The sequence below is a fragment of the Arabidopsis lyrata genome, assembly GCF_000004255.2.
Source record: "Arabidopsis lyrata subsp. lyrata unplaced genomic scaffold ARALYscaffold_4, whole genome shotgun sequence".
NCBI lineage: Eukaryota > Viridiplantae > Streptophyta > Magnoliopsida > Brassicales > Brassicaceae > Arabidopsis > Arabidopsis lyrata.
In genome coordinates, this window is record NW_003302552.1 from 4,936,244 (window position 1) to 4,953,047 (window position 16,804).

Below are 16,804 nucleotides of genomic sequence, written 5' to 3' on the forward strand. Positions count from 1 at the left end.
GGTGCGTAATGGTTGTCGAGTCCTAACTCTGTTTCGATCTGCATTATGATGGGAGTTTGGATATCCTCTTTCTTATCCTTCTTTATATATAAAGTTAACGTTACAGTTGATTCCATATCTTATTTGTGAATCATACTTATTCAACAAGTTATTATAATACTGCAAGAAATTATTAGGCTCTCGAAGATTTTGTTGGGATCCATTACTGTTATCATGGTTCCGAAGAGAAAATTGGCTCCAATCAAAATACTTTCTTTGGATAAATTAGATATGTTGCAAAACTATTATCTAATCGTTATAGACAACTCAAGGCATTGCTCAAAAGCATTTATTGTTCTTCCCATGTGTGAGATTCCTAAGGGTGGTTTCATTGATTAGATATGGAAATGGTAGGTTTCATTTCAAGTTTAACTCTTAATATTATCTCTTCTCGGCTATGGAAAAAAGATCATTTTATTTCGACTGAATGATTACGGCAAAATGTTAGGATTCGAGTGTTCGTCAAGATTTCCTTTGGGTTCAAATTATCATGAAAGGTCTTGGTGAACTCATCCATTGGAATGTTGAATCAACTTCTATTAGTGTTTATGATATGTTCAGATTGCGCCATGTGATGAGCTCAAATTTTTGTTTGATACGTACATAAGTTGCTGAAGTTTTCCCTGTCATTGTAATCACCTTACCACAATGCCATTTTTTTCAATACATAAGACATACTAAAAAAAGATTTGTCCATGATATGAATATTAAACCAATTAAGAGATTATATGAAGATGGGTTTATCCTGGAACTTTTCCAAAAACGACGGATAATACCTTTACATCAGCCTACAAAGTAATAATAAAAAACATAAAAAATTTCTATATATAATAGCCATTATAGTTAACTCATTAAGAGCATTTGTATGGATGATTCAAATTTCGAACAATTTCAATTATTTATAGCAAGCTTGTGATTGGGCTCCCTGCTCCTCTCATAAACACAAAGTCGGGCTCTTTCAATGCACCACTTTGTGGTAGGCGTTGGCTTCATGTACTTCCTCCTCCCACGTTTCACTCTCTTTCCGAATATCCTGATAGTGACTCTTAGGAATATTTGTCTTAGATAGGCCTTTTTAAGTCACTTTTCCGTCTACTTTCTTGTCTTACTTTTTTTTGCTTCTTTGTTTGTGACCTTGAATTAATGTAACTTCGCCGTAGGGCTTCTAGTAAATTAAAAAAAGATTTTACCTCTATAACCTTCTTGAGAATTGTTCACACATCTACATGTAAGATCTACATTCTTCCTTATCTTGTCAATCTTTCTTCATGGACTCAGTTTGGTTGTTTGGCCGTGAAAAGTAACGTTTTATTCAAATTTTGTTGCTTCTAGAAAAATTACCTAAGAAGATCCGAATTACTTTGTCTCCTCCTCGCATGCAAAGGTTCCTTTTGATGGGTGAGCGGGGGTAGATTGGTTGACATATGAGGACTCTCTTAAAACATAGGAAGATATAGAGATTCCTACAAGTTAGGCTCTCTGAAAGCCTTCGACATGTTCCCCTCTTGTAGAAGTGGATATGTTCAGATCCAACTTTCTATGAGAATTTGGGTTGCTTCATTTGGTTCTCTCACCGGGCTGCTTGTAGTCCTTCTCAAGAGTATTTAATGAGGTTTGGTCGGTTTTGCCTCGGTTCTAGCAGATAAATGTAGGAGCGCAAAATCCGAATTGAGAAAATATGCGAATTTTATTAATATAACGATAAACAGAAACGACCCGATAAAAGAACTCTACCACAACAATTGATTTTCTTTTGCAGACCATCACCTTGCCTTGGCGGGATCCCGACAAGATGGAAAGGGGTGATGTCACTATTTTTTGGAGACTTCAGCCGACGGTTTTCTCCTTAGCATAATGACTATAATCTTCTCCTTGTAGTGCTAAAATATTCAACAAACATTTTGGTTAAGCCAATCTATGGTGGTCTTCGAAACTGTAAATGCGCAATTGCTAGAGAGTAGATATAATTGCGTCAATGAAGGAACCATCTAGGTATGAGGAAGCATTTGAAGGAGGGTCACTTCTCATAAACAATTTAATGCTCAAGTCAAGGAGGTTCGAAAAAGGATTAGAAAACATAGATTGCATATAAATTACTATACGAATGCATTATTATTTAATATATATATATATATATTAAATAATAATGCATTCGTATATTTATATATATATATATGTTTTTTCTTTTAGTTAAATTGTGTTCTACGAGAAAGAGGTTCATCTCCGAGAAATGATGCTCACATTTTTATTTATAAGAAGTTTTCTCAATGAGATTGGGATACTAGATAAAAAAATTGTGGATTAATGGTTCACATGTTGACTACCCGCATGAACTAGGTACATAATAGATTCTACGGCGCTAGACTACGTACCATAATATACCACCAAAGTATCGCTTGTGTAAGTTGGCGCAATGATGTCTCTAGTCCTCCCTCATTATGTCATGTCATTAGTTGTATATGTGCAAGATATATACTCTGATTTTAGAATAAATAATTGTTTAAGAAATAAATCAAAAAATATTTCAACTAATGCCTTATTATTTTATTTACTAGTAAATTTTCAGTCTCACATTTAGCAAAATTTTAAAAACTGCCACAATCCATTAACACTTAAAAAAATAAAATAAAAAGAAAAAATCTTTGAAAAGTTACCATAATACACATGGTATTTGTTGTTACCACGGACCACTATCTTTCATATTCCCAAGAAGTGATAATGATAACACTTGCCAAACGCATCAATATCAAAAACAGATTCTTCTCACTATATTGGCATCACCCTTTAAGGTACGTAATCAAATTTCCTTCTCCAAATTGTTTATACATAATTCCATGATAAAACAAATAGTTTACATATGAGATTTTTACATAAATGTCACAAGACTCATAACAAAAACACTATACATATAACATATCTAATTTCATATCTAGATCCTCTCTCTTTGACATGGAAAAAGCTTCAAGCCCTGAAAAATGGCGAGCCAAAGTGTCAACTACGCTCACAAAGGCAAAGCCTGACCAAATTTGGCTTCTCTTCACCGATTTCTTCAACCTCCACAAGTGGCTTCCAACGCTCGTCACGTGTCACGGCGTCCACGGCAACAACGGTGAGCCCGGCTGCATCAGATTCTGCTCTAGCTCCGCCATACGATCCAACGGTGTAGAATCTGCCGCGGGATGGTCGAAGGAAAAGCTGGTGGCCGTTGATCCTGTGGAACGTGTGATGAGATACGAGATAGTGGAGAGTAACATTGGATTCGAATCCTACGTTTCGACGGTGAAGATATCGCCACGTGGTGAAGATGGAGACGTTGATGGTTGCGTGATAGAGTGGAGTTTCACCGTTGATCCAGTGAGAGGATTGTCTTTAGATGATTTGGTGATGAAGTATGAGAAAGCACTAGAGGTAATCACCAAGAACATGGAAGAAGAGGCTTTGACAAGAAGAGAGTCTTCTTAGAAATGTTGTTGATACGCTCATATCGCAAATATGCTTTTAACAAAACCCTTTTAAGATTTGGGTGAATTTGTAAGATGATAGAGCATAAACAAAAAAATATGGCACATGTATGAGTAAAACGAGGGGTTATTGTTTAAATGGGCACTTGTTGGGCCTAATATTTGAGAATTAACATTTGCAATGAGAGTGATTCACAAAAACTACACCCTAAAGGAACTAGTTCATAGTGAACCCGAGGGGAATACCAAACGATTGGAAATTGAGAAGCTTAAAATCTCGTTTTTTGTTTTCCTGAACTTTCAAAATTGAAGATCTCAACGACATCAGTGAGAATTATGAGGGGAATTTTTCATCTTCATCGAGATGTGATCACATCTCGATATGTAAGCCACCACCCCCGCTTCTCCTTGCAGTCTAAACCGTCATAGACTCATAGTCGTAGACTCGCCAAAGCTCACCATCGTCACTGCCTTTGGCACTCGAGATCTTGTCGTCGTTCTCTTGCGTCTTATTTCATCTGAAGCGATAAAAACGAAAAATCATATATATAAAAGTAATGTTTCACTCTTTCTTTATTGGTCTATTTGTCAATGTAACTTAAAAAAAATATTATGTCTAATTAAATCACAAATAACATATTTAGTTATATACATTTAAGTCATACAAATCATTTATATCATGCATTTACTATATTTCTCCACTCAATTGTATTCAACACACAATAAATTAACATTGTAACTCCGGCCCACTATTTATTTTCTAAATTGTAACTCCCATAACTTTTCATCTTATAAATACTCATTCTCTTATTTTCTCATTCTATCATCCTCTTCCACTATATCTCAAATCTTTACTTTTCTTTTGTTTTGTTTAACTTTTTTTTTTGGTGTTGTTGTTGCATGTGTTAAAAAAAATCACTTTAAATATCATTGTAAAGCTTAATTCTATATGATGTATATATCTTACATTTTTTTATAAGATTTATATCCATATTCTATTTTAGATTATCATCTTATAAGTAATCATTTTCTCATCTTCTTCCACTATATTCATGTATCCATTTTTTATGTTGTTATATGAGTTCAAAATCAAAGGAAACATCATCGTAAGGATTTGATTTTAAATTTATTTTAGAAAGTATGATATATATCTAACATTCTCTTCAAATTTTAGTTTATTTCTAACGCCATTATACATATTTCTTCTTTAGTTTTCATACTTTTAATTTAAATTCACATATATAAAATAAAAATTTTGATGACTATAACAAACTTTCAGGTTTATTGGTGATGGATGATTAAAATTATTCAAGGGTTTCACTCTCTCTTTATTGGTCCACTTGACAATTTATTTTAAAATATAATATTTCTTTTCAATTAAACTAAAAATGTAACACATTTAATCATATACATTAATTCATACTTTAAATCCACACTTTACTACTAAATTGTAATTAAAATTACATAATTGTGAATTGACTATTTTTTTCTCTATTCATTGTCATTTAAACACACTATAATTATAATTGTAACTCCTATAATCTAATTATTTTAGAAATATAACTTCAATCACTTCTTTTCCTATAAATAATCATTCTCACATCCTCCTCCACCATGTCCCAAATGCTAAATATTTTCTTTGTTTTGTTTATGTTCTTGCATGGGTTGAAAACTCAATTAAGATATCATTGTAAGAGTTTAATTATATATTTTGTTTAATATATATCTTACATAATTTTTAATTTTATTTCTTCTTTGTATTTATGTACTCCTTCTTTCCTTCTTTGCTTTTTTTTATAATATTTTTTAATTTAAAATTATATATGTATAATATAATTTTGATAGCTATGATAAAATTACCTTATTGATGCAGATTCAAAAATATTAGTTCCGACCATCGCACAATAAGGAAATCAAGCTAAAGAAAACTCTCTTCATTTTTTTTAACTTTGGATGTTTGATTATTTCTTACATATTTATGTATATTTATTTTATTTTTAAAAGTATGCAATGTTTTCACGAAATAATATTTTGTAATACAATTATCAAATTAATATTCTTTAACTCTCTCTTACATCCAAAAATATTGTAAGAAATTTTTTTAGTATACTCATCATTATATTTAGCTCTTTTGATTCAACATATAATTATATAAAGATCATAAAAAATTATTTAATTCAAATTTTGTAGTGTAAGGATTTTTTTATACATATAAAAAAATTTGATATTCCATTTCCAATCTAACTTGTACTACAAAGATGAAATCATTAGAATTAAACCTAGCAATATAACTTAAATTAAGTGGAATATAAAAAGAGATTAAAAAATGAAAGTAATCTTTGGGATTTTTTTTAAGCTTTTGATTGCACTTCATATGACTTTATAGGAAATATATTTAATTTGTTATTTACAAAATAATTTGAAAAATACGTTAGGTTATGTGTTAGTTTCTATCAACAACTTAGACTAAATATTTGAATATCATTGTAAAGTTTCATTTTTATTAGTAATAATATTTATTTTACCTCGAATGCTCAAAAATACTAAATAAAATTATTATTATAGTTGAACAATATAAAAACGAATAAATTTCATGAGATTTCTATGTATTATTATATTAAATAAGATATATTTTTATATTATATAATTTGAATAAATATAAGTGTAGAAAATATTATTGACATTTAGAAAACTTATTTTTTTTTCTATTTTAAAATTATTATTAAATAAATTTACATTATCTAACATAAATAATTTTATAACAACTCGAGCATATGCGCGGAACATGACCTAGTTAAAATAGAAGTCAAATTGTTTTAGTTTTTTTTTTTTTTTTCTGTTAGAACTATTTTTTCAGTCAATCTTGATATTAAATTTCTACAAATCATAACTATTTGTGCCACATCATCAGCCAACAATTTGCATATCTCGGGATTTAAAATTTTAAATCAATTAAGAAATCAAAATTTATACCATATACAGCACTACCTAATTATTACTATTATTTTGTTAAAGACCACTGCTTAATTAAAAAAAAAAACTTCCAACAATGAATTAGGGTTAGCAATGAAATCTTGCATTTGTTTAATATTTTTTTTACCATAATGATAATATATGAAAAAATTCCTTTTTAACCAAATGCAATTTAAAAACTTTTTAAACTCTTACTTTGATTTGCGACGATATAAATAAATGTCAATGATCTTTTTGTCAAAATACTAAATGCTTTTTTCACAAATATGGAAAATTAATTAATAGTAAGAGATTTTGCAAGACCAAAAGCTTTATAAATTGAACTTCCTGTCTACTATATTTTATAAGTTTCATAGAAAAATTTGTTTATTATGGGTATTACAAAAACTATTGTGCCTTGTTTTCTTGTAATAATATTTCTAGTTTCGTTGTGCAACCACAATGTTTTGGTTTTAGGTATGTTTAAATTTGATCTAGTTTAATTAAAATTAGTATGGATCATTATAAAAGCAATAGCTAAACATGTAGAATTTGTAATTACTATGTTTTTATTACAGTTAATATGTATGTTGGTTTGTGATCTTAAAAAAAATCTATGTATGTTGGATTGTGTAGGTGAAGTGATGGAAAAAATCTCATATGACCACTGCGATACGTTGTGTACACCTTATTACGGATGGCATGAATGTTTAACTGACTGTAATAATGAAGGCTGGGCAACTGGGATATGTGCTTCTCGTTCTCCTAAAGAGCCTAAGAGATGTTGTTGTCAAACGTAATCTTTTTATTAAAAGAAAAAAACACACATAATCTTTGCTATAATGAATGATTGATGATTCGAGTGTTGTAAAAAAAATCCTATGGAATTTATTGAAAATAAAACCAAAAAAAAACTATTTATGATAAAAACGTTTTTTAATCAAAGGCAAATAACATTATAGTGACGTTATAAACTCTTTAGAAAATCAAACGTTATAAACTCTTTAGACCAATTTATCTTTTATTGGTCCGGACATTGTGGATGTAGGATTCACACTCGATTATCTTTAAGTATTTTTGTGGAGAAAAACTCTAAAATCAACGAATGAATATAAGAATTCGAAAGAGAAATTAACCAAGAAAAGAATAAAATAAAGGAATTTGATAAGAACGAAAATATAAAAAGCCTTGCGTAATTGTAAGAGAAAAGTATGTTGTATTGCTTGATAGTAGTCAGTAAAAGATTGTCTCTCCCCAAACACATGCGTTTGAGGTTGTTTTTATAGAGAAAACATGATTAATGCGGCTATTTACTACTCGTAATCATATTGATCCGCATTAATCACATAAGTTACATTTTGACCGAAACGGCTTGAATTTGAACTTGTCTTGGGCTTCACGTGGGCCTTCCGAATTCTTTTTTGCTGACTCCGAACTCCCATGCTTTGATGCTACCGCGAACCCCGAACAGTATTCTCCTCGCTTCGGCCTTTCTCTATACGAATTGTATGTTGAATAAGAGCGAACTCCATACTGGTAAAGATCGAACTCCTTTGGTAAACTGAATCGAACTCCCAACTGGTCAAGTCTGATAAAGTATCTAGAAATCCGAGAGGATTATTGTGTAATAATGACGTGGACAGATCCAAGTGGATCCTAACGAAAATGTGTGGGATCCGACCCCAACATTTAGCCCCCCAAGTCTTGCGAGCTGAGTGCTCGGCTTGGAAGACTCAAGTAAACAGTAATTAATGACTTGAGATCTTTAACATTCTGGAATTTCTTCATGTTTTACGCTGTTACGCCGATCTCGGATAATCAGATGATTTGATTTCCCTGACAACCGTCATCATTAATTTCTTAATTTTATATTAATACTGCGGGGGAAACTGTCCCGCTTCCCAATGTTCTCGAGGCGGTCTTTCATCATACTTTAGAGTTCTAAGAGGTAATATTACTTTTCCATCTTATCTTCTTTACCTAGAAAACTTTCATTCTCATTACAGAAGTCATTGTCTTCTTTCGGTAAAAAATCCCTTCCGTAAGATGTCGAACCTTTCCTCTGAATTTCGCGAATATGAGGTTGATGATTTCGAAGCTCTCATGGGTGAAGGAACCGAACCTCAAATCCAAACCGGAGACGGGTTTGATCTTCATCCCCAGAGTGAATCGACTGTCAATTCTCTTAACGATCTTCGTAGATTATGTCACATCCCCCCTGAGGTGGAGATGGTAGTTCCGGAGCCCTACGAATCTCCGGAGTCGGGGCGAGAAGGTTACTGCTGCGCCTATGAAATCTATTTCAAAGGGTGCGGCTTATTCCTTCCCCTTCCTGAGATACTTCTCCTCTACCTCAACCATCTGGGAATTGCCTTCTCCCAGATGTCGCCCAACATGCTCCGGTATCTTTTATGTACCTTCACTGTTGCGGTGGAGGCGGGTTACTCGCTGGGACTTAGCGAGCTCTTGGAACTCTTCCAGGCTCGCGAATCCCAAACTTCTGGGTATTATACCCTTTATCCGATCGTGGATCGAAATCTTATTGATGGCCTGCCCTTAAAGGACAACGAGTTCTTCTTTCGCATAAATAATTTTTCTATTCAGAGTTCTTCCGAACTCCTTCGAATCCACTGGTCATCGAATTTGGGTAGAAACTAGGACTTAACTGAATAAATTTCCTATGTTATTTCAAACTGCGTTTCAACATTTCCTTGTTTTCTTGTAGGTCCCCAAATTCGGCCAGTCCCATCCGTTGATTTTCTCAACTTCTACAAGGCCGTCTTGGAGAGGCCAGTTAATTGGAATTCTTTTACTTTGGAAAGAATTCACGGTGCCGGATTTTCTGTCAGAATGAGCCTCACTCACCCCGTCGACACTCTTCCTGCTGAGATTGATCTCTCGAGTCTGAATGCCCGAGACATGAGAAAGATCAAAGAGGCAAACAAAAAGATCAAAGATCAGATTTCCCTAGTCGGGAGAAATAAGAAAAATGCAGCTTCCACCGGGGATGACAAAGTCTACCGGAAAACTCTCCTAGTTGACGATGGATCTCTTGAAGGTTCAAAGTCAATGGCGGTTGCTGTGAACAATGCTCCTCCCTCCACCTCAGTAGCAGACAACGTGGTCGCTGCCACTGCTGAGGAGGAAGGCCTTACAGGTGATTCTTCTCTCATGAAGAAGAGGAAGGCCGAGGATGTAAATCTTGACTCAGGAATTGCTTTAAAGGAACCGCTAGGTTCAGGGATGTTACCCCCTAGACGTCCCCGAGGCAGCTGCTGAGGAGCTCGAACGTAAAAATGAGTCTCTTTCCGAACTGAAAGATCGCGATGTTCGCAAAATATCTCATGATGCTCGGAAGGAGGTTAAGGGAGGTGGGCAAAAGTTTCTTCTTGCTGTGCAGGAATTTATCGCTGCAGATAAAGCTTGGAACAAACTTAAGCTAAGCTAAGCTCCTCAGCCATATTTGAATTTGCAGCAGTTTGCTTCTAAGTTCGCTGATTCCCCTCCACTGACTGAACCAAATATTGGTTTGTCTCTGGACGAGATGATGTTAACTGGTTCTCCTCGCGCTCATTTTAATGAGTTTGGAACCAACGTTGACAAAATCTCCTCGGGACGAGCTCAGGGGTTCTCTGGTCAGGATCTCGCCATCTCCTCGATTATGGGAGACGATTTTGAATTGAGGAGCAAACCCCCTCAAGATGCTAGCTCGCTTAATCCTAAGGTGGTTCTCTCAACTCAAGATGCTAACATCGGGGATGCTCCTGTCTCAAGTCAAGTAGGAGATGAAAGCGATTCGCCTATGAATGAATGATGGTGATTGCATTCACCTTTTCTGGGGATTGTCCCTTTAATTTTAAGACATGAAATTTTCTTTGTTGGCCATGGGGCCGTTTTGTTACTTTTGAGTTTTTTGCCCAAGGGGGCTTTTATTACTTGTTTTGAATAATTTGCCCAAGGGGGATTTTAATTAAAATTTCTTTAGAAAGAAATATTTAATTTTGGTGGAAACCATCGATTTTACCTGGAGGGTTTGCAAAGTCCTCCTAACCGAAATCTACTATACATTTTTGCAGCAGTTTTTGGGGTCCCCAATCGGGTCAAAATTTATTTAATTTTGACCCGAAAATTTAATGATTTCGACCCGGAATTAATGACTCTCGGATCCTTCCAATTTTGATTATTTTACCCGAAATATTTGACTCGGATCATTCCTTAATCAATACTCCTTACATTAAATCCAATAGACATTTACTCTCTGATTTTTTCAAGATATGGAGAGTATATGTAGTTATAACAAATTGATTTTCGTAAGGCAAACTGTTTCCTATTTTAATGCTACATTTATCATTTGTTTCCTACATATAATTCGATATTCATTTCACTTTATCGAAAAGGAAATTGCTTCATAACCAAAAGGTTTTATCGTAATTTGTTTAAGCATCAACCTAGCATATTCTCTGTATTTCCCAACTTAAAAGATTTCGAATTATACGAAATGCTTGCTCATCAAGATTTTTAAATATTCTCTAAACCCTATAACATACTAACTATCCAAACTCTATAAATAGTCGTTCATTTTCCACTCTCTAAACACATTCTTTCTCATCACCATATTGCAATATATTACAAGTTCAGAAACCTTACCAGCAACAATGGCTGCATCATCTGTTGAAGGTGTTCCACTTGTGGCGCCAATATACAAGACCTGTTGAGGGTTTTTAGTCTTAAAGTCAAGATTGAGTAAAAAGAGTGAATTGCTACTGTGGTTTGGAGTTTTAATTTGGTTTTCAGTTGCTTTGATCCATGTTCTTTTATTTTGATTATTTATTGTTGTTTTAATATTATGGTTTTTGCAATGATTTACGTGTTTGCTTCAAGTTTGGTTTTCCAGCTTTTCCAATTGGTTATTGAATAAACTGTGTGTTTACAACTTTTAAAAGTTTCTATTTTACTTTTCTCAATAACATATGTCAATGTGAATATTTCTCCTAACACTAAGTATTCTGAAAGAACTAACCTGATGTAAACCAAGGTTTCATACTGTAAGAGCCCTCCACTGTGATCAAGATGTTGAACTTCTTCTTTCTGTTGAATGAAAAACGTGAACATTCTCTTTAGAAATAGATCTACAGGGATGTGCTTAACTTACACTTACAGTAGTGTATTGACTTTTATGATTATGACTAATGAGAGTTAGTTTAACCAAATTCCTTATTTACTTTGAATCTATGGAGGATTTCAACAACAATATGTAAAAATTGATTTGTAAGTCTCAGTATATGTAAGACTATTTGGTTAAATATATAACAGACTTGAAGAAAAAGATGGTTGTTCTGATTTTTAGCTTTCTTTATATCACAAGTCATGGTTCAATCTTTACTTTCTACTCTTCAAATCACAGAAAATCGGGATAAGTATGATTGGTGGCCAAATAACCGGAAAAGAGACATATAAGGTACTCGAGAAATCTATAATCTAATTAGAGAACAGAAGCCAATTGTTACCTGTTACCGTGAGGTTTGGTTCGCGGGTGGAATTCCTAACACAAGTTATTGACGCAATCACCGCCTCCATTGAAACAGATCCATATCGCCATATCGGCTTGGAAACTCTTGCTGATTGCTTGGTAAGCCTCCATCTATTTCACAACTTCTCTGTACGCTATCACCACCTCCATCGAAACAGATACATATCAAAACCTAGCAGCAACGGCGGTAACATCGCCAATCTGAGGAGTGATTCGACGCCGTAATACATAGCCTCATTGTGTAGCTCTTGCTTGGAGAAAACGCCGGAGGAATTAGCTCGGAGTCGACCAGTACGGAGGAGATTGAGAATGACGGCGAAAGTATCCGGGTCATGATCGATGAAAACCAGATTTGAGCCATGGGAGGTTGGAGTCGATAGAGCCGCAAGAAGAGAGTCTAGGCAACATGACTGAATTGTAGACGCGTTGGTTTCGAAGACTTCGCCGCCAACGTTAAGCTTCACTCGCTCGCCGCCATCGGAAACCACCATCACAGTCCGGTTCGAGTTTCGATTTCAGCTTGAACCGTATTTTACCAAATGGGCTATGGGAAGAAAAACGTAATTGTAATTGATGACGTGACAACTTATATGGGCCTGGACTAATCTTTATTGGTTAATTATTATCAACCCAAACAATCCTGATGGGATTTTTATACAAATTGATTTAATTAGGGTTTTAATTGAAAAAAAAAAGAATCTTAGTGGAAGGTTTCATTGTTAATTACAAACGAAGAAAAAAAAATCATGTCTGTGTCCAAATAAACATTGCCGAATTTGAAGAGATACACGAGTCTCATGAGGTTTGATAGTTAACCGGTTATTTGATAGAAGCATAGCAGGGGGTTATTTGATATATTAAGAAAATGGAAAATGAATTTTAAGATTTAGAAAAATAAATTATAGTTTTTCAATTCTCAGGTTTTATTCTTTTTTTTCTTCCATAAGACAATAAGAGTCAACTATTTATCATTCGTTTTTCAATTCTCAGGTTTTATTCTTTTCATTATTCATATAAAAAATTTATACTATTGTAGGAGAAGTTATATGACCGGACGATGTTATAATTTATCAAAATAACGTAATCATAAAAATTTTAAAATTAGGATTTTTAACTATATGTATTTTATAATAATTCAAAATAACATCTTCCGGTCATATAAAATGAACATCCTATATTTATGTTTAAATTAGGTAGATAGATTTAAAAAAATAGCCCAAATTTGTTATATTTGCACTATATCATCATATTTGACCCGCTGTACACCGCGATTAAATATTTTTATATGATGGGACGAGTTTAGGTCGATATTAATACGAGACGGTATACCACGGGTGAAATCCTACAATTAACATTCAAATACAATTATACAATTTTATATACTAAAGAAATAAATACAACTTAAAATTTTAAAAATTAGTTACAAAAAACTGATCCGCGGTATACAACAAAAAATAAAATACACAACAAATTCTTCAATTTATAAAAAATTAAAAAATTAAATAATTAACCCGCGGTGTACCGCGGGTCATATCATAGTGGTTTAAGATTATAGGAGAAAAAGGCTGATCAGACCAACTTGCCTTTTTTAAAAAAAAAACATTAGAATTTTTCCTCGGTCTCTCGGTTGCGAGGTTAGAGCTCGGCTTACAGGAACACTTCGTGATACTTCGAAATGTGTTTGATTAGAAAAATTTTCGGTAAGAACTGTTTGCTTTTCTTAATAAGGACAAAAAGGTTTAATACCATTTAATAAATGTCCTTGAATTTCTCGCTCGAAATTAAGTTCGCCTACTAGGTGTTAAGTGATACTTGAATAACCTATATTTCGTAGGTCTTGTTTATGCATGCACGCAAAAATCGAAAGACAGTAACTGTCAAATCAATAGATTGACGTTCAACTTTCTTTTCAATAAATACTCGAGTGAGTGTCCTTATATAATTTTTCTATATAAGGAGAGTTGGATTTTGGAAATTTTCCAATAGATATTTTTCTTCATAAGGAACTTTGCAGTTCTTCTTTTTTAGATTTTCGATGGCCTCTCCCCAAGGCGAACCTTCTGATCTCAATCCACCACGATTTCCTTCGGGTGAATCTCTGTTTCCAACGGGGGATGGATTTACTCCTCAAGGGGTAGCCATTCCTTGTTTCCTTTCTTCCATGTCTAAGGAGGAAAAGAGTGCCACGAATTCATGGAACAGGTTTGACCTCGATACAAGTTGCTTCAAGGTTTTACTCGATAGATTCGTAATGCATCTGTTCTTTGCAGATCACCGAAAGGTACGTTTTCCTCTGCTCCGAAAGGCAACGCCTTGGAAGGAAACGCCGTGTCCTTGAGGAGAGAATTGCTATAACTGAGAGGAAAATCCGACGTTTGGAGTCGGATGTTCATAACTGGGAGAGGAGGGGATTTGACTCTATCGCTCGCATTTCTGGCTGCCTTCGAGAACACATCAGGTTTCTGAAGAAGCACTGGGACATCTACCAAAGGAGCCTTGAGCCCGACGAACGTGAAAACGGTTCGTCATCTGACGAAATCCCTTCTACGAACTCTCCTCCTTCTTAGTTATTTTTTATTTTATTTTATAATATTCTATCGGGCTAGCTGCCCAGCGACATTAATTACATTGCCCCTTTTGCTTTAAATTTGCCGATTTACTCAAATCTTATCTAATGCGATTAATCTAGGGAATATAATTTAGCAATTAACTCGATAACATTTTCCTATAAAAGTAGTAATTTCAGATTTAGAAAATCGTCAATTAACCCTCTTAAATGTGGTCGAGTACTTTTCGAGTATAAAGTAGGTGTAGTTTATCATTGAGTTTTATCAACAACAATTCCACAAAAAATGTTCGAGGAAGGTAATTCTTCGGAGAATCCTTCCGACTCATTCAAAGTGATAAGTGATGATCTTCCGGGGGAGTCAGATATCAAGCTTATAAAAGCAGGAGAATCTGGCGAACCAGAAGATTCACGAATATTGAGGAAGGGAACCAGCATTCAGGTTCCGATCGTATTAATCGAGAGATTGTCAGCTCAAGATCGTGTCAAGGCCGAGGAGTTTATTAACAAGGTATTATCCATCCTAGTGATTTAACTCTTTTTGTTATTGCTAAACGAAGCGTTTTATTTTCTTCAGCTTATCATTCGGCACGACGAGCTCGAAGATGAGAAAAAAGAGATTAGGAAGAAGAGAAGGGGACTAGGGAAGCGTTGCCTCGACATTGCTCGCGAGCTTCATCGCCTCGAAGTCCATCCTTCCGATTGGATCGAACTAGGACTTCAGGAGTACGGAAATATGCCAGGTTGCATTATGAGCATCGTTGACCTCGCAGGTACTTTATATTCACGCCCGAGGATAAAAAATAAGATTCCATGATTTGAAATAATATTTTTATTTTTATAGCTGGACTCGTGTTTAGCGAGCTGCCTACGTACCCAAAATAGGATCAAGCCAAATCGTAGTTCGAAATATTTTTATTTTAGCAATAAAACTTTTTCAAGTTGATGATATTCCAAGATCTTTGAACGGGATTACCGTCGAGGTCTTGTAAACGGTATACACCATTTCGGATTTTTTCTGTAATTTGATAAGGGCCTTCCCAGTTAATACCGAGTTTTCCAGCTCCTTCTTCTTTTGTGTTATCGAACACTCGCCTTAAAACAAAGTCCCCTACATTTAAAGGTCTGTTTTTCAACTTTGAGTTATAGTATCGAGCGGTCAATTGTTGATAATTCTGAAGTCGAATAAGGGATTGGTCTCGCCTTTCATCGATTGTATCGAGAACATCTTCTAATAATTTAGAATTCGATTCCACGTTAAGTGGAGCTTCGCTCCGGCGCAAACCAGGAACATTCAGCTCAGCTGGGACTACAGCTTCCATCCCATAAACTAATGAGAATGGAGTTTCTCCTATTGCTCGCCTCGGGGTTGTTCGATAAGCCCACAACACAGGTTGCAGCTCGTCATACCATCCACCTTTTCGAGCACTCAAGCGTTTTTTAAGATTGCTGAGAATGGTTTTATTGGAAGCTTCCGCTTGTCCATTTCCTTGAGGATACCTCGGCGTTGAGTAGCTAAGTTTTATTCCCCAAGCAGAACAAAAATCTTCAAAATCATTTGAAATGAATTGAGGCCCATTGTCCGTTACTATTTCGTAGGGAACTCCATAGCGACAAATAATGTGTTTCCACAAGAATGTCTTTACTACAGAATTTTGTATGCTTATATAAGCTTCAGCTTCAATCCATTTGTAAAAATAGTCCGTTAGAACTAATAAGTATTGGACGCCCCGTGTTGAACGATGCATCGGACCAACTATATCCATTGACCATCTCATGAAAGGGTATGGAGCGGATATAGATGACAAAAATTCTGACTGTTGGTGAATAAGAGGAGCGTGCATTTGGCATTTCTTACACCGTTTGGCGTAATCGATGCAGTCAGAAATCATAGTTGGCCAGAAATATCCTAACCGTTTGATTTTGAAAGCCATTGCTTGTCCCGAAGAATGACTACCACAAAGCCCTTCGTGGACCTCGCTTGTCACTATTTCAACTTCGGGTCCGAAAATACATAAAAGATAAGGATCACTGACGCCTCGCTTGTATAATGACTCTTTAATTATACAATACTTAGCGCTGATGATTCTTAATTTACGAGCTTGCCATTTGTTCGATGGTAGTTCTCCATTAAGAATGAAATTTTTGATGGGTACCCTCCAGTCAGCCCCCCAATCATTAGCGGAAGTATTATCCTTGAGTAGAAACTTCCTTGGCTCGGGTTTGGAAGGAATATAAGGATCTTCGATTGTCTCC

At 34.7% G+C, this 16,804-nt stretch overlaps 1 protein-coding gene and 1 long non-coding RNA gene across 2 annotated transcripts; one reads left to right on the forward strand and one right to left on the reverse strand.

Annotated features, from left to right (window-relative positions):
• Positions 1–2,777: 2,777 nt before the first annotated feature.
• On the forward strand, positions 2,778–3,669 carry LOC9316774 (lachrymatory-factor synthase). The gene is made up of 2 exons (XM_002878836.2): positions 2,778–2,828; positions 2,973–3,669. Exon 2 carries the CDS (start codon positions 2,989–2,991, stop codon positions 3,499–3,501), a length of 513 nt encoding a protein of 170 aa, XP_002878882.1. The 5' UTR covers positions 2,778–2,828; positions 2,973–2,988; the 3' UTR covers positions 3,502–3,669.
• A 6,915-nt stretch (positions 3,670–10,584) lies between these two features.
• LOC110229227 lies at positions 10,585–12,644 on the reverse strand. Its single transcript, XR_002332724.1, has 3 exons — positions 11,960–12,644; positions 11,473–11,540; positions 10,585–11,160 (listed from the first exon to the last, which is right to left on the reverse strand). It is a non-coding gene; the product is annotated as an uncharacterized LOC110229227 (long non-coding RNA).
• Positions 12,645–16,804: the final 4,160 nt, after the last annotated feature.